Here is a 22,870-nt window from a genome sequence, read left to right as displayed (position 1 = left end):
GGCTGAGGTTGCAGTGAACCGAGATTGTGCCACTGCACTCTAGCCTGGGCGACAGAGTGAGACTATGCCTTAAAAAAAAAAAAAAAGATATTACAAATAAATTTCATCTTAACTCACATTTAAGCTTTTTATGTTTATAATTTAATGATATCGTATATATACATAAGTCAAACAACACATTTCTGATTATAAGCAAACTGACATAAAACTTTGATTTTTAAAAAATCGAGATAATGGTATATATGTACAAAATTCACTATAAAAATGTATTGTTTCCATTTTTTTTTTTTTTTTTTTGAGATGGAGTTTCACTCTTGTTACCCAGGCTGGAGTGCAATGGCGCGATCTCGGCTCACCGCAACCTCCGCCTCCTGGGTTCAGGCAATTCTCGTGCCTCAGCTTCCCGAGTAACTGGGATTACAGGCACGCACCACCATGCCCAGCTAATTTTTTGTATTTTTAGTAGAGATGGGGTTTCACCGTGTTGACCAGGATGGTCTCGATCTCTTGACCTTGTGATCCGCCCACCTCGGCCTCCCAAAGTGCTAGGATTACAGGCGTGAGCCACCGCACCCGGCTATTGTATACTTTAAGGTATGAAATATTTTAAGAATCCTGATGTCATAAAATTTTATTCTAATAAATTCCTGTCAATAAAAATAAGTCCTCATTTAATTCATGCCCTTCTTGAACATTGTTAAGCATTTCTTTCAAGTACAGCATTAGAATGTGTTTGATATTCATCACTATTAGTCTTGTCATTTCTATTCATTATCACCACGGGGACATGACTCTTTTTGCTGCTGTCAGTGGTTACACAACCATGCCCTTGGCAATAAGGGGTCTGCTGGAGATGTGGCAACAGTGTTGGGGAAGGCTGTGCTGACAAAAGCACACCACCGTGTCCCTCCTGCAGCTCTAGGTCCCACACATATGGGTACTCCAGAGTGGCTAATGTCCTGGCCAGTTCTTTCCCCTCAGCCTGTCCTCCGGCTTCCCTTGGTGGGTTGCGGGGGGACGGCTCCAGAGACAGCAGCTGTTTCCAGCTGGACACTTTACTTTAATCTGTCATGGACTCTAAAGCTGCAGCTGCCAGGCATCTGCTCCCTTTGGATCTTACAAAAGGAGGGATTATTTGAGAAGCAAATTCCTGAGTTTCGGACCATTCCACATGATGTTAAAGAAGTCAGGAAACCGGTGTAAGATTTTGTCACGAGAAGAAATGCCACAATAAGTCTTTATGAATTTTAAATGGGTTCAAGAATCTCTTATTTCTAATAACACTCTTATCCTAACCCAAACGCATACCCTTCTTGTTTAGTGAAATATTCTCCCTAAATTGGCCATCTCAATATTGGTCTACTACTCCTGGAAAATATGACACACATCTGTGGTTACTCTACAGTTTTCATTGCCCTGGTTTCATAAAAACACATAGAAGGTTACTAATGTTTCTCCAGATGCTGCAGTTTAGACTTGGAGGGAAGACAACAATCATGTCCTGCAAAGGCCACAAGAAAGAGGCTTCCGTGTGCGTCCTAAGTACCAAACTGTTTTGCTACAGACCAACAGGAACTACATGAGCCTGGGCCTTCACTGTGCATCCAGATAGCAACTTTACTCATAATGTATTAGATTAATTGTGTCAGATGCCACTCTGCCACAGTAACATTTGGTTAAATTAGAGGTGTGGGTAAAATTTTAACATCCTGGTTAACAAATGCAAGGGGAAAAAGTTATCTTGATGGGAAAAATACTTATCCCTAACTACTACAAGGATCGCATAAAAAGGAGAAAGGCTACAATTATTTTCAGCTCTGGTTTGGCACATTGTAAGGTAACTTTCAATATTTTAAAAATATTTGGAAACGAGAGGGAAAAAGTTTTGTTTGAAAGAAGACTCTGGTGCAAAGAGTATAGAGAAGAGAATCCACAGGGAAAGAGGGCTGAAAGAGGAAAACTGCTTGACTGTTTAGTTTGGCCGAATCAGTCTCCAATACAAAAGCCTGAGACAAGATTGCTGAATGTATGCTAGGGAAAAAAATAAGGGTTGGAGATACGGTAGTCCACACAAACACAACGCATTCTTGAGAGCAACGTCCATGAGAGGTACCTGTCTCTCCCCAGAGACTGTCAAAGCTGTTGATCTGTGCTCGCTCTACTTCCTCTTCATCTTTTTCTGGAAGATCAAGTAGGTAGGAGACAATCTGAAACAAGAAGTTGTGTCAGCTCAAACTTCAGGTGGAAAACTACGCTACTGACACTAGCCTGTGAGGTTTGGATGATCCAAGTATCACTAAATCTCTTGCACACAAAAGGAATCAGAACTGCCTGTCCTAGTAAAGAAACCCAGAGCTTCCATGATGAGCATTTGTCCTACTGGGTATAGTTTTCATGTCTCTAGAACAGAATTCACTTATCTAGCATGAGATTTATTTAAAAATTACATATTCTTCATATTTAAAGAAGCAATCTTCATCCTCCCTATAAAAAAGGCCATTAGAAAATAAGAGGAAACTGAGGGCCTGTTTTTCTTTCTTTCTTTTTTTTTAGAGACAGAGTCTTGTTCCGTCACCTAGGCTGGAGTGCAGTAGTGTGATCGTGCTCACTGCAGTCTTGATCTCTCGGGCTCAAGCAATCTTTGCTATTCAGCCTCTGGATTAGCTGGGACTATAGGCATGCACCATCACATCTGGCTAATTAAAAAAAATATATTTTTGGGGGTAGAGATGGGGTCTTGCTATGCTGCCCAGGCTGGTCTTGAATTCCTGGCCTCAAGCGATTCTCCTGCCTCAGTCTCCTGACATGCTGGGATTACAGGTGTGAGCCACTGCACCTGGCCCTGTATTTCCTCAGAGTAAAGGGTTTAACTTCCTTTTTCCTCTCAGCTGTATAAGGACTGTTCTGGAACTAGTAAAGGGAGAATGATCTCTTAAACACAACGAAAAGTGACAGTTCTGTTTCTGGGAATTTGACTGCACAGGGTTAAAAAACGTCCCATAGATGGTACAAATTTTAATATTACTTAACACTCTCTTGGTGACATGTCAGCTCAGTTGATACGGTAGCTCTTTTACTGATTATCCCATGCTTGCACTGGCCCATGAAAGCTGACTGTTAAATTCTCAGAATGCTGAAAGCCAGTTGTTTATTAGAAACCAAGTAACAGCTGAATAAATTAGCATAAAAACAAAGGTTAAAGAATACTCACATTTCCCAACTTCCTATTACTTGACTATATCTTAGTATTATCCATGCTGTTGGGGTTACTTATATTGATTGTGAACGTCTGCATGGTGGGAATATTATATAACAATGTGCCACTGTGCATCTCCTCCTGCCTTTGTTTCAGTGACGTCACACTAGATTGAAATTGGCTGATGGGAGTATTTACACCCTTGAAACTGGCAAACATTATAAATCAGAGCTTCATTTAGTACTAAAGCTGAAAGTGGCTTCAGTTTAATAAATATAGTTTGTATGAGGTTGACAAGTAGTTTAACAGATCACGTATCTGACTTAATGGTAATACAGTTATTGAGAAAAGAGCAAAGTGGGATGCAGTTCCATTTGTCAAACTGAGGTTGTAAGTTGCAACCGTAGGTTAGCTACAATCTGGCAAAAATCAAAAGCATTCAATTAAGAGTGCTGTATATTTCGTTATTATTTATAAGTTGTGTGCAACATACTCTTTTTTTTGTTTTTTGAAACAGAGTTTTGCTCGTGTCGCTCAGGCTGGAGTGCACTGGTGCAATCTTGGCTCTGCAACCTCCGCCTCCCGGGTTCAGGCAATTCTCCTGCCTCACCTGCTGAGTAGCTGGGATTACAGGTGTCTACCACCATGCCTGGCTAATTTTTGTATTTTTAATAGAGACAGGGTTTCACCTTATTGGCCAGGCTGGTCTTGAACTCCTGATTTCAGGTGATCTGCCCACCTTGGCCTCTCAAAGTGCTGGGATTATAGGCATGAGCCACCACACTTGGCATCATTTTTTAAAAAATAATTTCAACTTTTATTATAGATTCAAGGGCAGTGAATGTACAGGTTTGTTACATGGGTGTACTATATGATGCTAAGATTTGCGACATGAATGATTCTATCAACCAGGTAGTGAGCATAAAAAAACTCAAGAGTTTTTCACCCCTTTCCCCTTCTTCTCCCCTCCAGGTAGTCCCCAGTGTCTACTGTTGCTTCATTATGTCCATGAGTACTCATTGTTTAGCTCTCACTTATAACTGAGAACATGTGGTATTTAGTTTCCTGTTCCTGTATTAATTCACTTAGGATGGTGGCCTCCAGCTGCCTCCATGTTGCTGCAAAGGACATGATTTTGTTCTTTTTATGGCTGTGCAGTATTCCATGGAAACACATTCTTTCTATCAGTAAAATTTATAATAAACATATGTGTACACACACCCCCACACCCCTGCTTCACCCCACACCCTTCTTTAGGGTTGGTTTTTACACATTTCCTAGCGCACTACCAATTCCATACATTTGCCACTATTGTTACTATCATTAATAAACTATATAATTTTTAACAGTTTACCAAGCATCCCTTATAATAGCCTTGTGTAAATGAGTTTATTAACTTCATTTTACTGATGGGAAACTAAGCTTCTAAGAGATTAGGTAAATTGTTTAAGGTCTAGAGTTAATGAGTAGCGAGGCTGGGATTAAAATCTGGTTCTCCTGAGATTCTAAGTGTTATGCTCTTCCTATGCCACATTATCTAACCATGAGACTACACCTCAGTAATTCATCATCTTGAGCCTTGGTGCCACTGTCTGTTAAACAGGGAGGAAAACATGGAGAAGAATTACATCATTTCCATGGTCCTTTCCAACTCGCACATTTCTATGCCTAAAATTTGAGGGACTTTGGAATTTGAGTCAAGTGTTCATGGAGTTTAATCTCATTACTCAGAGCATCGATCATGAATTTACATTAATTTGGCTGGCGATTTTGTCTTCATGCAGTCTTTTTTCCTGGTTTCCCAGGTCCTTTAATACATAGCTTGGAGAAACAACCCTATTGCCTACTTCTTACCTCAGTATAACCCATGCTGGCTGCAGCAATGAGGGCCTGTTGGATGGCATGGCTCTTCTTAAACACTCCTTGCTGCTGGCCGGCCATTGTCCAGTCACACTGAATCAAAAACTTGACAACCTCCAGATGACCTCGCAGTGCAGCATGAACCAAAGCACATTGCCCGTTCTTATCCAAATGATCCACCTAGGAGGAGAGGACAGGAAATCTGTGTGAACACAGACTTGTGGCTGAACTCACAATCTAGACAGATTCACCCATTGCACAAGTGTAGACAGCTAAGAATCGTCATTTCCACTATTGGAACCACTCTCTGAGCAAATTCAGGAGACTCTGCTCAGCCTAGATCATTACTGAGCTACAACTATGCTAAATGTCTCTCTGGGAAGAACTTCTTTTCCTCAAAAAAGATCAAACTTTCGTTTTTGCATTCAAAAACAACAACAACAACAACAACAACAACAACAAAACAAAAACCAGAAGTCTCAGCTTGAACTTTGTCTTCCTGATGTAAATCCTTCTTTGTTTCCTCAAATAGTTCTTTTTAGAACAAGATTTGAGAAACTTGTAGCTTTGCTGGCATAAAAAAAATTATCTTTGAAATCAACAAAGGGAAGAAAAACATTATGAAGCTACAATTTTTTGTTCTTCCAAAGAGGCAAAACATCTCATATCATGAATTGTCTGACCACCAACCTTGGGCAAAGTCTGCTTCTCTCTTCCAGCAGCAAGGAAGAAACGTAAAGATCTGCCCCAAATGTCTAGAGGCACTTCTGGCTTACTGCTTGACTAAGCATCAATAGCAGTCTTTATAATTTCAGTGTTCGTTACAAGTTTAGGCTGAAAGAAGACCCTGATCAAGATCGATTTACCAGAAGGACCTTCATTTCAATAGATGAGTAGCCTTTCATGAGATAAGTAGCCTTTTCTGATAGGCAGGTAGTAATTGTCCTGTGGTAGTTAGATCAGTTGAAAATCTAAGTTCTGTTTCTGGCTTTCCCACTGACTTCAGTTCCACCCAGCCATCCACATAGTGAATATTTACTGAATACAGAGTATGTGCAAAGCACCATTTAGGTGAATAAGACAGTAATATACAGGTACTGCTCTCAAGGACTCTCCAACAAGATAGGGGAGCTGTGACCAATGTAACAAGAGCCTGCCCAACAAAGGAGTATACAATAAATTTAAAGGAAAGCAAAAGTGAAGTAACATTTCAGAGGAAGGAAAAATTAATTCCTGGCTAGAATCAGAAACAGATTCAGATAGAAAGGTATATCTTGACTGGCTGAGATGGAAAATGATTTGTGTATTCTAGTTTTTGTAAGGGTAGGACACATGAAAGGGAAGTTTAAACTCTAAGGTTGAAAAGGTCTTTTGGACAGAGTGTGGATATTTTTGAATTCCAAGCTAAGTGGTCTGAATTTTAACCAGTAGGGAGTGGAGTCATTGAGTGTTTTCATGTTCAGAACTGTATTTTCAAAAACTAAGGGAATGGATAAAAGAAACCATGGCTCCTTGGAGAAATGGTTGATTCCAGGACTGAGATAACAGATGAGATTAGAACATCTTGTGGTGTCGGAAAGTCAGAAAGTGCTCAAAAAATAATAGAGGGAAGTTGAAAGGACACAGGAATCAATTTGAAGGAGTTCCCAATGGTCAAAACATCTGGGGCAACGTGAACAATGAAATGAATAATAATGGTAATGGATTTCAGGCTATAGAATAAATATCCACGACTTCACAGTAATATAAATAAATACTTGAATGAATAAATACATGGAGGAGAAGGGATCACTTTTCCTTACAGTAAAATGTCAATTAGTAAATGTTGAGGGAATGACGGAAGTAGAAAATCACTGTTAGGCAAACATCAAAGCAATAATTATTGCAGTGGCTGGGCACTGTGGCTCATGCCTGTAATCCCAGCACTTTGGGAGGCTGAGGTATGTATCCAGATCTCCTGAGGTCTGGAGTTTGAGACCAGCCTGGCCAACATGGTGAAACCCCATTTCTACTAAAAAATACAAAAATCTGCTGGATGTGGTGGTGGGCGCCTGTAATTCCAACTACTCCGGAGGGTGAGGCAGAAGAAACGGCTAGAACCTGGGAGGCGGAGGTCGCGGTGAGCCGAGATCGCGACATTGCACACCAGCCTGGGCAACAAGAGTGAAACTCCTCTCAATAAAACAAAATAAAAGATAATAATTACTGCAGCAAGAATCACTGACGGATCCTAATATTAGTGGACAAAAGGAGGAGGAATAAAGACTAGGATGTCTGTCTTCCTAGTCTCAAAGCATATCCCTAAAAGATATTTTTTAATTACAAAAGGAAAAACAGTAACTTCAGAGTTGAGAAACCTGGAAGACACCACCTTAGCCAAGTGATTGAGGTGGACACCACCTGTAATAAGACGTATCAATAGCAGGTACCTCAAGTGCTGCATTTTCATAAGGGTACAGCATTGCTTATGTGGTATTCTTGCCAAAAATATATACACTCAATCTCAGCATGAGAAAATCATAAACTAAAATTGAAAAACAATTCTACAGAAAAACTGATTGGTATTCTTTAAAACTGTCAAGCTCATAAAAGATGAAGAAAGACTGAGAAACCCTCACAGATTGGAGGAGTCTAAGGAGACACAACACTACATGTAATGTGGGATCCCGGCTTGGATTCTCTAACGCAAAAAGGGGTATCAGTGGGATAGCTGGACAAATTTCAGAAAGGTCTGTAGATTAGTTAATAGTATTATCACCAAACTAATTTCCTGGTTTTGATGATTAGACTACGATTACTTAGGCTGTTAACATTAGGAGAAACTGAGTAAAAGATATACAGAAACTCTATGCATTTTTTTTTTTTTGCCTACAAGAGAACTATTTTATTTGCTCTTAGTTAGTTGATATGTAATAATTGTACATATTTATGGGGTACAGTGTGATATTTTGATACGTGTATGCAATGTGTAATGATCAAATTAGAGTAATTAGCATCTCATCACCTTAAATATGTATAATTTCTTTGTGTTGGGTCTCTGCACTATTTTTGTAGTATCTTTGGAAGTCTAAAATTATTTCAAAATAAAAGGTTTACAAAAGCTAAGGTCATGGTGTGTAACAGATGAGATGAGAATGACACAGGAAGACTCCAAGAATAATTCAGGAGGATGGTGGCAGTTGGGGTAGAGATAAATGAATAGCTTTCTCAAGCTATTTTGAGGATAACACTGAAAAGGGTTGGCTACTAAATGAATTTGGAATGGGAAAATGAGAGAAAAATGTCAACGATTCCCTAGTTCTGAGAAAAAAGGAGGCTATATTAGCAGCTTTTGAAAAGCTAGAAAGAGGAGAGTAAAGATGAGTGATTTTAGAAAGCTGGATCTGAAGAACTAGTCAGGGATTTGGGCATGTCTGCCAAGGAAGCATTTACAAATGTGAAACTAGAGCTCAAAAACATTTTCAGGAATTAGCAATTTGGGGGTAAAGAGTCACCAAAATGTAGTCAGGAGAACTGGAACCAAATTGGGTTTGATGCCACAGCCTATGACTTTAATGCTGAAGCCACGGCAGAGTATGAGGATGGAAAAAAGACCAGGAACAAAATCTTAGTGAACAGTTATATTAGAAGAAGAGAGGAGCGGCCAGAGAAGTGGGGAATGACATTAACAGTTTACTACTGGCCAGATGCGGTGGCTCACACCTGTAATTCCAGCACTTTGGGAGGCTGAGGCGGGCAGATCACTTGAGGTCAGGAGTTCAAGACCAGCCTGACCAACATGGTGAAGCCCCATCTCTACTAAAAATACAAATATTAGCTGGGTGTGGTGGTGGGCACCTGTAATCCCACCTACTTGGGAGGCTGAGGCAGGAGAATCATTTGAACCTGGGATGTGGAGGTTGCAGTGAGCTGAGAATGTGCCACTGCACTCCAGTCTGGGTGACAGAGCCAGGCTCTGTATCAAAAAAAAGAAATATATTTTTTACTATTGCCAATACTATGAAGGGGCTCAGAGAGGTGAGGAATGAGACAAAGCTGCTTTATTTGGTGACTGGCAGTCATTAGTGACTTTCAAAAGAGTAGCTTGGTAGAATACAGGGAGGTTGGGCTATTTTCTTTTTTACGGATACTATTTATTAGGCACTGTATAAGATTAAAAGAGACTTTACCTCTTTTAAAAAGGCTTTATCTCTTTTAATCCTTACACTGACTCATCTAATACCCTTTTTATAGATGAAAAGTGAGATTGAGAGAGGTTAAGTGATTTGTTCAAGCCCTCATATGAATTAAGTATGGACACAGGATTTGACCTGGTTGTGTTTGATCCTAAGCTTACCATTTTAATGACCTGCCTTCTTTCTCATTCATGGAAGCCAGAATGCAAGTGGTTAAGGAGTAATAAGGAGGTGAATGTAGCCATTATAGAAGACTCTTAGGACAGGTTTCGTAGATGTGAAAGGGAAGAGATGGGATGCTGCTTCTGGTTAGCAAGGGAGAAGAAAATTTTTTAGGTTAGGTAGGTTTCTACATTTATAAGTTTGTAGAAACAGAAAAAAGGTAGTGTGAATTTAGAAAAAGAATGAAGTAAAATGTGAGAGAATGAGCAACACAGTGGGTTAAGAGTGTAGAGGTGGAGACAATTGCTTTGGAAAGGAAGGTAAGTACCTCCTCTAAGGCAAAGCAGAGGTGAGCAGAGGTAAGAACTGATAAGAGTTTTGAGATACAGGCACCTCAACATGAGCTTGGTCACAGTGATGAAGAGCACAAGAGGCATGATAGGATCCTGAAAGAAGTGCATATGATTTATATATCTGCTCTGGGGAAAACAATGAAAGATGAAGAAAAGGATGGCTTTGCAGTTTAAGGGCTGAGCAGCAGGGAAGACCCAGCTGAGATCCGAATATGAAGTGACAGCAATAGTAAGAAGGGCCAGATACCGTGGTTCACGCTTGTAATCCTAGCACTTTGAGAGGCCACAGTGGGAGGATCTCTTGAGCCAAGGAGTTTTAGCAAACCTAGGCGCAATAGAGCAAGATCCTGTCTCTACAAAATAGGGAAAAAATACAGCTGAGTGTGGTGGCGTGTAGCTATACTCCTGGCTACTAGGGAGGCTGAAGACTGCAGTGAGCTATGATCATGCCACCGCACTCTGGCCTAGGCAAGAGAGCAAGACTTTGTCTCTAAAATGAAAATAGTTAACGAGGCCTGGTTATTACTGTTTCCAGAGGGGTCCATTCAAATGAATGGGATGTTACAGGTGGACAATCACTGTGCTATGGTAAACTTCTAAGGCTCCAGGACGTCACGGAGAGGACTACATCTCAGTTCCTAAAGGAGGAGGAGGAGTCCCACTTTCTTCCCTGGTAACAGCACTGGACACCTCAGAATGAAGTCATACATATGACTTATATTTCACTGTGAAACCACTAACATCCTCTGTTTGTTTTCAGGACTGAAACAAATACTATGAGGCCAAAACTTTTTTCCCAGAGGCCTACATTTGTGAGACCAGCATTTTTCTTTTCACTAATATTGTGAAATCGAGTTCTTTTTATACATAAAGCAAATATATTTTGGAAATGTTTTCAGAGAACTGAACAGCACTAACAGAAGCACTTTGAGGCGCCCTTGGTCAGTCTGAGTATAAACAGGGAGAATCATCTCCTCCCCATATCTCTAGAGTGGTGGTCTGCAAGGACAGAACGAGGGTGTCCAGTCCTGTTCTCATCTCCATGGCTAAGTTTTCTTCTCTACACAGTCTGCAGGTGTCATTCAGTCCAGATCTGCCATTGCAGTCTCCTTACTGCCTCACTTCTCCTTCCTCTCTTTGCTAAAAAGAGGCTTCTTCTGAGCTCAGAAGAACATTTCTGGGTTGTTAGGTAGGAACTTCTTGTGGTTACTGATAAATGCAGTTTTCCAAGTACCTCTTAAAGGTTTTAGAACTGTGTGCTCCTGCAGGATGGATGGCAGTGGCCCTGCACATATGCAGAGCCAGCACTCTCTCTATCTGCTCTCCGTCAAGGTTGGATATACTCTCCCCAGACTCATGAGGTAACATGGAGAAAGGAAAGACGATGCACTGAAAAGAAAGAAAAAGGGAAGAAAAGCAGAGTACCTTGGCCCGTTTCTTGCACAGCAGCACCACAATGCTCAGATACCCTGCTGCTGCAGCATATCCCAGCGGAGTCAGGCCACTTTCAGAAGAGGCATCCACGTTGGCCCCGAACTCCAGTAGCAGGGCTACCATTTCTGTGTAACCAAGATGGGACTGAACACATAGTATTGGAGCATTATTTAAAACCTCTGTCCGGTAATTAATATTGGCACCTCCCAAAATCAGCAGTCGGCTGACCTAGAAATAAATAAATGGAACTAATAATTAGATAAACAGGAGTCACGTCCTTTCAGTCATCTTTTATTAAACCATCTAAGATTCTACAACAGTGTCTAGTAGCATTTAGTAATTGCTTTATTTTATAACCTCATTTGTTCCTTTTTCTGTTCCTTTGGTAGATAATGTAAAATATCTCCTTTACATACACAGCATAGTAACTAGAGCAACTGCCTCCCATACTGCAGTGCTGAACGTAGTCTCTATGAAGTCAGCTCTTGGTCAGAAAAGCTCCTACCAAGACCAAGGCTACCTGAGATCAGTTTACTCTCTGGAACCAGCAGGAGCTGATCCCATAGGTCAGAGTCAGCTTATAGAAGGTCAGAGGACAATGGAGCTAGTCTCTCGTTTATAGAATAAAATTTAACAATTTAAAATATATTATTAATAAAAGGCTTATTTAAGAGAGAGTCTAAGGCAAGTCCAAAATCAACTATAGAGCTACTTAATGTCCTTCTAGTTTTATTTTTTCACAGTTAATTCTTTATCATATTTATAATTTCTTTATACATGTACCTTTATATTTGGAGTATAGAGATTTCGTAAAGATGCCAGTGCCATGGAAAGACCTTCTGTGCTATAGGAGATCCAGAGACCTTGGAGGATGGACGATGATACACCAACTTTTTTACTCAAACCCTGAATAAGAAATACAGACAATTAAATTATTAGCCCAGCAAAAAAAAGAAAAAAAAAAGTAGCATCACTGGTAAATTAGTGGCCTCTTTGTTTTTGGTACTAATGAATGAGAGTAGAGTCTCACCGTTAACAATGTTCATGCCAAGCAAAGTCTAGGCTGGGGGACAAAGATCAGTCCTGCAGGAACAAGCTGACTTAAATGGTCTCTATCTCTGCAATCCTTAGCAACGCGTCTACTTAACACTTCTCTTTTCTGTTATATCTGGATAGAATTTATTTTTCCATATCTTTATTAGCCTTCTTCAATAAATCTCTTAAATTCAAGTTACTAAATTACACACTGTGGCAGAAACAATGCAATGTGATCACTGATTTCCATTTCATTTTCTTCCTGAACATTTGGAAAAACTCTATTTCCCAGCCTCCTTTACAGTTAGGGAGGCCATGTGACTGAATTCTGCTGAATAAAATTAAGGCCTAAGTACTATGTCATGTCCAGACTTGGCTCCAAAACTTCCTGCGTATTTCTCCACACTTTCTATTGTTCCTTTTGATTGCAGGCCAGATGTAGAAGATCCAAAGGAGAATTCTGAGGCCCAAGGTGATTTTACTTTATTTATTAATTGTTTTTATAGACAGGGTTTCTCCACGTTGGTCAGGCTGGTCTCGAACTCCCAACCTCAGGTGATCCACCTGCCTCTGTCTCCCAAAGTGCTGGGATTATAGGAGTGAGCCACCATGCCCGGCTGGCCCAAGATGATTTTTAAAACTACTACATGGAAGGAGCCTGTCCAGAGATCTGCACTGTTCTGCAATGTAAGGAGAAGGAAGTCTTTGTTAAGTCATTGAGATTTTGCAGGTTGTCACAGCAGCTAGTGTTCTTCACTCTAACTAAGATACCCCAAAATGATTACATATGTTTATCCTCAGGAAAAAAACAGTAATACAGGCTTGACTGCCATTCACAACAAATTTTCTCCTAGTATCACTGGCACAGGTCCCATGACATGTATTAAAGTTTGTCCGTATCACATGGGCTTCTCCAGAAGGAAGTTGGAATAATTTGTTCTTCAGATCTTCCAATTATTGGACACTCTCTGACAATCATCTTACTCTTCTGCTAATATGTGGATCAAATCAGTTAAAGAAGGAAATCCTGAGGGCAGGAAGATATTAACAATGAAATCTGGGTTGTAATAAGAGATATAGGGAGGTATTTCTTTTAAAAGCTTAAGCTACTTCTGCTTTCTTTGTCCTTGAAATGCAGAATGTTCTTGCCTAGAATACCTACATGTATCCAAAATCAGCAAGGTGTGTTTATCTGGCAGACTAGGGAAGGGGCACAAAGGAGGAATATGTAAGTTACTTATGGGTTATAAATTCATCTAACAAGACCTCTAGTCATGGTGGTCAATGTCTTCCCATAGAAGGTTCAGGGTCTCTAAAGTGGGTTAGGAAAAAACTTCCCGTAGAGGGAATTCTCACACTAGAGGAAAGGCTGAAAGGTGAATAATGCTGTGGGAAGGCTAGACACATGAACATTTTAAAAGGCTTTTCTGAAACAGGCACTTTTTTTTCTCCCTGTGGGGATATTTTGATGCAACCAAAAATTAAATCATTAAAGTTTTCTATTAAAAATTTTATTTTCATCCAGGTGCAGTGGTACATGTCTGTAATCCCAGCACTTTGGGAGATGGTGGTGGGATGATTGCTTGGGCCCAGGTGCTCAAGAACAGGAAAGTGTAGGGAGACTACATCTCTACAAAAAATTAAAATATTAGTCAGGTGTGCTGGTGCATGCCTGTGGCCCTAGCTTCTTGGGAGGCTGATGTGGGAGGATTGCTTGAGCGTGGGGAGTTTGAGGCTGTGGTGAGCAGTGACTGGGATACTGCACTCCAGCCTGGGCAACACAGCGAGGCCTTGTTTCAAAGAAAAAAAACAAAAAATGAAAAATAACAACCAAAAAACAGAAGAAAAAAACACTTCTACATTTAAGGTTTTTTTTTTTTTTTTTTTGAGACAGAGTTTCGCTCTTATTACCCAGGCTGGAGTGCAATGGTGCGATCTTGGCTCACCACAACCTCCGCCTCCTGGGTTCAGGCAATTCTCCTGCCTCAGCCTCCTGAGTAGCTGGGATTACAGGCACGCGCCACCATGCCGAGCTAATTTTGTGTATTTTTAGTAGAGACGGGGTTTCACCATGTTGACCAGGATGGTCTCGATCTCTTGACCTAGTGATCCACCCGCCTTGGCCTCCCAAAGTGCTGGGATTACAGGTGTGAGCCACTGCACTCGGCCTCTAAGTTTTAAAATTATAAAAATAATATAAATTGGTTATAAAAATCAAATAAAGTAATATGGACTTAAAAATAAAAGTAGCTTCAACCACCCATCTCAATCCTAAAAGGTGACTCCTAATAATATATTAGTGTTTATTATTTAAGACATTATATATACATATATGTGTGTGTGTGTGTGTGTGTGTGTGTGTGTGTGTGTGTATATATATATATGGAAAATACAAGTGCATATAAACTATGTAAAATTTATTTTATTAAACATTTTTTATTAAGGAAAATTTCAAACCTACTTACAAAAGTAGAGAGGAATAGTATAATAAAGCTCTCATGTACCCATCACCTCACTTCAATAATTTTCAACTCATGACCAACCTTGTATTATTTACACTCCTGCGCATATCCCCCTTCCCTTGATGGGATTATTTTGAAAAATCCCAGGTATTTTATCAGTTAATATTTAATTATTTTAGTAAAAGCCTCTAAACAGATATGAACTCTTTAAAACATATCTAAAACTAAGAAGGATTCTATAATATGAAATATCCCAAGAGTGTTCAAATTGCTGTGATTTGCTCAAAAAAGGAATTTAAATTTTTTCTTTTTGAATTGGGATTCACATAAGTTACATATACTGTTACTGGCTTTAAAACACTTTCATACTAGGTAGTTCCAGGCTTTTTTCTCCCTTACTATTATAACTTTTAATAATCATTCATGTATATGTATCTTTATACACCTATGTGTGTGTGTATATATATATATATATATATATATATATATATATAGAATATGCCTCAATAAGTTGATATATTTCTATTTTGTAACATTTTGACATGGCTTTATCAAAGTGGCTGATAAAATCTCAACATAAAATCCACAGCTTGATAAAACGAGGAAGGATGGTGTTAATTATTTCTATGCATCCTCTCGTTCCATTCTATCCTAATTATAAATGATGGACAAGAGCATGAGCCAAAAAGCTGGGCCAAATCCTAGCAGAACAGACCTTTGGGTGCCCAGAAACACAATCCCATGCTGGGAGGCTTAAAGGGAATCCAGTTTAACCCTCACACCACAAGATGATTTCCTTCTTCATCCTCCATTATTTAAAAATGGCCACCTAATTTCTACACGGTCCATATTCTCTCTGGCCTTAAGGAGCCTGGGTTTTGTTTTGATCTGCCTACTATTGTACCACGTAGGCAACTAGAGCTGGGTAAACAGAAAACAGTAGGAAAGGTGGGTAAGGGCAGCTTCTGATTGCTCATTATCACTTCAGAAGCTCTTTTAATTTGTGCAAATAACAGGGATATCAATTACAAACTCTGATTTGGCTAAGCAGTTTACATGTAAACAGAACTGAAGCAGACACACCACTAAGTAGTTCTGATTATTGTTTTGACATATGAAATAGAATATTCCAGATCTTTTAGGAAGAATTCTAATGTTACTCAGGGTTGGTGTCCAGACAAGTTAGGTTCTTGAGTGTACCTCCACTGTAGATCCTGGAAGACCAGGAAACTTAGTTCTGACTCTCCATTTGAGCCTCAGTCTCCTAATTTATAGTATGTGTGGGCCTCAAGACCTTTTGAGGAACAATAAACTATATTAACCAATTCAGAGAGAAAAATCAGCATTAAGAAATACCCATAGTCCAACAGAGGAAACTTTCAGCAATGGAAGACATGTCTTATATAGTATGATTGAAGGAAAAAAAGGCAGGAAACCTGACAGTTATTCAGATCTACCGTGTGTCAGGTTCTGTGCTAGGGCTTTCTATATTTAGCTTCTCTAATGAAAGCCAATCTCCACAACAGCCCTAGGAGGTAGAATTTGTCACTATTTTTATATAGGAAAAAACAATCTAGAGAAGGTTGAGTAATTTGCTTAAAGCCACACAACTACTGGAGCTGGAATTAGAGGCCAAATCTGTTTTTACTCTGAAGTTCATGTTCCTTCCATTATACCAACTAAAAAGAAGGAAAAGTAATTGGCACCTGATTCAGGACCTCACTTCTGAATTCTTAGCTGAAAAAGCAGCGACTACAATAGATGAAAATAGACAAAACAGCTGATTGCTGCTTTCTCCTTTTGCCTTTAATTACATACCATTTTCCATCCTTGGCCCTCTTCTCCAAAACTGTCCTTTTTAATCTCAGACAATTTCCTCTACTCCTAAGACATTACTCTTATGAATTCAACTAAGCATTATATGCTTTTTTCCCCAACTATTAAATTTAAAGTAAAATTATGTCTATGACCTGTAATAGTTATATTTCTGTTGACATATGTATGCTAACTTTAGGATAAGGGTTATCTCTGGGGAGGGAGGAGAATGAGGTTAAGGGAGAAATATAAAGGGGCTTCTACTATAATTGTTAATATATATAACATTTATATATGTAACTATTAAATGTAGGTAAGAGTCACCTACATTTTGGTGACTCTTAACCCCAAATATATGTATGTGTACAGCTCTTAGAGATCTTAGCCCCTCTTCTGAGTATTATATATGTTAATGAATTAAATCCTCACAACTACCACGTAAGTGCTAATATTATTCTCATTTTAAAGATTAGATTAGTGGTGGTAATCCCAGCACTCTGGGAGGCCAAGGAGGGAGGACTGCATGAGACTAGCAGTTCGAGACTAGCCTGGGCAACATGGTGAGACCCCCATCTCTACAAAAAAATAGAAAGAATTAGCCAGGTGTAGTGGTTTTTGCCCGTAGTCCTAGCTACTTGGGAGGCTGAGGTTGGAAGACTGTTTGAGCCCAGGAATTCAAGGCTGCAGTGAGCTGTAATTGTGCCATTATACACCCAACCTGAGTGACAGAGTAAGACCTTGTGTCCAAAAAAAATAAAAAAATAAAGTTAAACAACTTGCTTAAGGTCATACAGTCAGGAAGTAAGAGAGACAGGGTTTTAAATCAGTCTGCTTTGGAGTCTCATCTCTTAACTACCATGCTTGCTACACTGCCATCAATAGTGATTTTTTTTCAAAAAGGAAAAGAAAGGAATAGTGGTTTCTCAACTAGCTGGGCTGCTTATTAGAATTACCTGGGGAGCTTCTCAAAAATACTAGTGCTCAGTCATTGCCGGTGGGAATGCAAAATGGCACAGCCACTCTGGAAAACAGTTTGGCAGCATCTTACAGGCTAAACATAGCCTTACCATACAATCTGGTAATTGCACTACTAAGGGATTTACTCAAATGCGTTGAAAATTATGTTCACATAAAAACTGGTATCTTAGTGTTTATAGAAGCTTTATTCATAATTGCCAAAATTGGAAGCAACCAAGATGTCCTTTAATAGATGAATGGCTAAATAAAATGTAGTGAACCCATATAGTGAAATATTATTCAGCAATAAAAAGAAATGTGATATCAAGCCAAAAAAGACATGCAGGAACCTTAAATACATATTGTTAAGTGAATGAAGTCAGTCTGAACATTCTACATGTTGTGTGATTCCAACTACATGACATTCTGGGAAAGGCTAAACTATAGAAACAGTAAAAAGATCAGTGGTTGCCAGGGGTTGAGGAGGCTAAGAGGAGAGGAATGAACAGGTGGAGGATAAAGGAATTTTAGTGCAATGAAACTATGCTGTATGATACTTAATGGTGGATACGTGACATTACACATTTGGCAAAATCTATAGAGCTATACAACACATAGAGTGGACCCTAAGGTAAAGGATGGACTACAGCTAATAATAATGTATCACGATTGGTTCCTCAACTGTAACATGTATCACATCAGTACAAGATGTTACTAATAGGGAAACTGTGGTTGGAGGAGTATGTGGGAACTCTGTACTTTGTGTTCAATTTTTATGTAAACCTAAAATTGGTCTAAGAAATAAAATCTATTTTAAAAATGAAGTCTAGGTTCTACTCCAGAACAATGACTCATCATCTCTGGGAGTAAGGCTCAGGAATATGTGTGTATTTTTAAAAAAAACTCTGCAAGGGAATCTAATGTACAGCTAGAGTTGAAAATCACCGACCTACATCTATAGAGAAATCTCAAAGACACAACGTTGAGTGAAAAAGAAAAAAGTTACAGAATCTTATCGTATTAGAAAAACGCAAAAAATAGTTGTATATATTGTTTATGAATATGAACTTATGTTGGAAAAGTATAAAATACAGATGAGAAGAACATGTTAGGGGTGTTAGCATGTGCTCAATCCTAACATTAAGAATAGGAGTTATCTCTAGGGGACAGAGAGAAATGGTGTTAGAGAGAAACACAGAAGTGTTATCTATTTGTTACATTTGTTTCCTAAAAAGATTTGAAAAATGTTAACATTTATTAAATCTTGTAGATATTTCATTACATTCAATTATCTGTGCCTTCCTATATTTCATAATACAATTAAAGAGGAATAGGAACATCTTTTCCTCTAAAACAAGAAAAAAGGAGGTAAGAATTGATAATGAGATAGATTGATTTGCTGATGAGGGGAGGAAAATAGTCAAAGGAAGTCACACTTGGTAGCTCTGATCTTTTTCAGTGACTCACAAGTTAGGCTGTTTGTTGCATTAGTTGGCTTTAATGAGAGCCAGAGGAAAAAGAAATGGGAAAAGAAGCTGGGTAAGAATGGACCTTGGTAAATGAATGTCATCTAAATGGTCCGGTAAATGGACCACAAAACAGCACTGGGAACCCCACTGAGGCTGGAGTAAATACATAAGAAATAAGCCTGGAATACAGAGCTTTGGATTTGGAATGTTAGCTTTACATGTACCACGGACTTTCGATTTCTTCTGGTTAGTGGAGTTGACCCTTAGTTCCTGTGAAGTACAGGAGGAAAGAGCTTCAGTTTGGTTCAACTCAACAAAGATGACAGGCAGAGAAGTGTGATCCCATTACCAGCCAGGATGTAGCCAAAAATAATGCATAGTTAAATTCTAAGCTCATGGTTTCTTAAAGAGAATTTTATGTTCAAATAGCTTGAGAAAGTGCCACTTCAGTATCTGTAACTATTGCTGAGGTAAGAAATCTTTTTTTCGGCAATAAATGGTAGTGTAGTCCCTTCCTTAGAATCTAAAGTTACAACACTGTTTACCAGCTGGTGATAAGCTTGCTCAAGATTTCTGAATACTTTAAGAAAACAGGGAAAGCAGGAAGAAACAAGAGCAATCTAATCTTAGGAATCTTTAGCTGTGGTTCAGGTATCTTAAGATCACAGAAAAAACTAACCTTAGGGGCTTATCCAATGAGCTTCTTTAAACCAGGTTATTTATAAACATCGCCTTTATGAAGCTAAAACCACAGAAATTCAAAATTAATTGGAAAAAAGTACACATTGGATTGTGTGTCACTGCTCAACAGAAGTTTCAAGTGGAACTATTTATAATCATAAAGTCTATATTTGCCTTTGACCCACAGCTGGTACAGATTGAGAATTCTAGCAGACTGGGAGAAGTTAAAGCCTATTGACAGGGAACACTCTGCATTTAAAGGATCCTGTAATCTGCAGCACCAGGAAAACCACAGTCCAAGTCTTCATTCTTCAGCTTGCAGTCATGTCATCACCATATGCTGTACACTAGAGTATTTATGGCTTGAATCACACATGGAGCCAGTCTTATCTCCGGCAACCATGCTGTCTGCATCAATATAAGATAAAATTGTGCTAGTGACAGGAATGCATGTTTCAATGTAGGTTTCCATGTATGGGATAAAATACTTGGTCAAATGAAGCTTTACACTACTTCTCTGTGAATGTGGTATTTATTTTATGGTGCAGCAAAGGCAGGCGTTAGCTTCATCTTTGCATCTGATTCTAGGCAGATGGTGATGCTAAAAGATGAATACTTAAGGTACTATATTTCAGTTACTATCTAACAGCAGGACAATGCTCTTAAGAGTTTATGAAATTATTAGCTACTTTTTAGTCTGCCTGAAACTGGAATGACATACCTTGCTTTATTGTAGCTCCACTCTGCTCGTACTAAGTAAGGTCATTTTTGGTATAGTGATGTTAGACAGGACAAGTAAGATTCAAATAAAAGATTTGTCATTGTGGGTTTCACTTCTGTCCATCTGATGACTAGGCTGCTCTGGATGTGTGTTTATTATATATTGGGAAGAATTTGTTAGGCTCTTGGAGTTGTCCTTAACGCCATCTTTCTCTTCTAAGATAATGGTTTCATTTTTAAACAATATCCTTTAGAGGGATCCTGACCCAGAGAACTGCTTAAGATACCCATATTTCTCCATTGTGAGGCAGGAAAAGACTTCTGAAAAGCCTGTAGGGATTGGAACTCTCAGACTGTGGTACAGAAAAATTAGGACAATCTCCTTCTCTGCTTTTGTGGGTTAACCCAAAACTGTTACCTGAACTACAAATTCCTTGAGATTAGGGACTGTATCTTTCTTGTTTTTGTATCACTAGTACCTAGTTTAATGCCTCAGTAATTGATGAATAAATAAAAGAATGCATACATAAACAAATTAATTATATGTACTCCTCCTGGGCCTCCATTTCAGCCTTTTGAAGGCTGAGAGAGAGAAGCTGGTGTTATAGAGTCCTTAAAGGTTTTCAAACTAATGGGAGAAAAATTGGGATATAATTTGAAGACAGACTGGGGGAAGTAGCTCCAAGGAAGGTTAGTGTTGATTCCAGAGAGTTTGAAAATCATAGCACCAGGAATGTTATCTTCATTAAGACAATTATTAAAAAATTGAAAGAGCAACAATTATTAAAAAATTGAAAGAGACCTCAGTGATTTTTTTAGACATCGTGAAAACTGGCAACTAATTGCTAGAATATGACTGTCCTCAGGACATGATAGGTCATGTATGGAGCACATATCTGTAGGGGTATATGTTCCTTTTCAATGATTATACATATAGATTTCCTGAAAAGCCTATCGATTGGTTACACTGGGAGACATACAATGTAGTTCTCTTCCTAAAGGCCTAGGGAGGAAAAGGCCATATGTGTTAGGAGATGAATGAACCAAGTCTGCAGCAAAAGAACTTCAGAAGGCAGGGACTTCACTGAATAGTATTTTCTTACATGTAGCGTATGAAAGTCTGCTAGAGATGGGGGAAAAAGTTTCCAACTGCTTTAATTACCTTAAAAATGTGTGCTTTGAGGATGTGATGTCCCAGTTCAATAGTCTGCTGTCGGTTTAGTTTTCCCTCTTGGCGGGAAAACCAGAAGGCAAGTAATGTGTGACCACTCCTGCAAAAAAAGAGAGAGATTCATTTTATTGATTGATTGACTGATTGAGATGAAGTCTCACTCTGTATCCCAAGTTGAAGTACGGTGGCACAATCTCCACTCACGGAATCATGGGGGCAACCTCTACCTCCTGGGTTCGAGTGATTCTCCTGACTCAGCCTCCTGAGTAGCTGGTATTACAGGTGACTGCCACCATGTCCAGCTAATTTTTGTATTTTCGGAGAGACAGGGTTTTACCATGCTGGCCAGGCTGCTCTCGAACTCCTGACCTCAGGTGATCCACCTGCCTTGGCCTCCCAAGGTGCTGGGATTACAGGCATGAGCTGACACGCCTGGCCTGATTCATTTTAACAGAAATTTTAATGCCCCAATTCTGCTTTGGTTAGGGGACTGTTTAGGTCCAGTCATACCCCCAACAAAATATATCATTCAACTGGTTTCTTGGGGAAGGGTACTGGCTCCCGAGCAAAGAACGGGTATTGAAAGGTTCCTAGGCAGTCCCTTATCCAAATCACATGTATAAATACCACAAAATGTTAGTTCTAGTTGGCTTACACTTGTCCCACACACAGATGGCATTACAATATTCTCATTTCATTTTCTGTCTCTGTCAGCAACTCTTATTCCACCCATGCTTAAATGTCAGTGTTCCTCAGGATCTAATTCTTTGTCCTATTCTTTCCCTGCTCTAGATTAGCTCATCCATCCTCAAAGCCTTCACCACCACCTATGTTCTGTATCTTTTTATTTAGACTTTTCTTCTCAGCTTTAGGCCAGTATATATCCAACTGTTTATTGTACTTCCCCATTTGGAGGTTCTATAGTACCTCACATTCAACATGGTCCAAACTGAACTTACAACGTATTCCCCAAGTGATGTCTTCTCTGGTCAGCCTCTACCAAGCCCTTACCCTTTCCCTCCAGCTGAAGAGAATGGAGGGCTTTCTTTCTGCTGCCACCAACATAGACTGCATATCCTTTAGTACTGTGTTTGCCATACTGTCATGTACTCTCTCCTCCACTAGACTGAGGCTCCTGATAGCATCCATTCCCCATTATCTCCTTGCTAACAGATCCCAAACCTGTTTACAAAAGAGAAAGCTCTTTTGTCTGCCTCTGGATATTGTCTCATATGCCCATGATATCCAGAACTGCTTCTCAGTCCTCTTTTAAATCATGTGCTCACCTGGGCTGAGGACAAAGCCAACAGGAGGGCTAGGCTAAAAGAATTGCAGAAAAATAAAGCGTAAGCCCTATTAGCTGCCCTAATTCTGAACTTC

The 22,870-nt window shown here is 39.3% G+C and overlaps 1 protein-coding gene across 9 annotated transcripts in view; it reads right to left on the bottom strand.

Annotated features, from left to right (window-relative positions):
• Positions 1-22,870, bottom strand: part of TANC2 (tetratricopeptide repeat, ankyrin repeat and coiled-coil containing 2) — a 442,578-nt gene that overhangs the window by 27,284 nt on the left and 392,424 nt on the right. For all 9 annotated transcript variants that reach the window (XM_010330283.3, XM_010330284.3, XM_010330285.3 and 6 more), the window contains 5 exons: positions 21,482-21,590; positions 11,964-12,086; positions 11,172-11,408; positions 5,051-5,236; positions 2,114-2,207 (listed from right to left, as the gene is read on the bottom strand). In XM_010330283.3, coding sequence (XP_010328585.1) covers positions 2,114-2,207; positions 5,051-5,236; positions 11,172-11,408; positions 11,964-12,086; positions 21,482-21,590 — 749 coding nt within the window. The remainder of the gene's footprint in view (positions 1-2,113; positions 2,208-5,050; positions 5,237-11,171; positions 11,409-11,963; positions 12,087-21,481; positions 21,591-22,870) is intronic.

This window comes from Saimiri boliviensis, chromosome 17 (assembly GCF_048565385.1).
Source record: "Saimiri boliviensis isolate mSaiBol1 chromosome 17, mSaiBol1.pri, whole genome shotgun sequence".
Taxonomy (NCBI): Eukaryota; Metazoa; Chordata; class Mammalia; order Primates; family Cebidae; genus Saimiri; species Saimiri boliviensis.
Note: the sequence above shows the minus strand (reverse complement) of the source record. Positions and strands in the feature narration are given on the sequence as shown.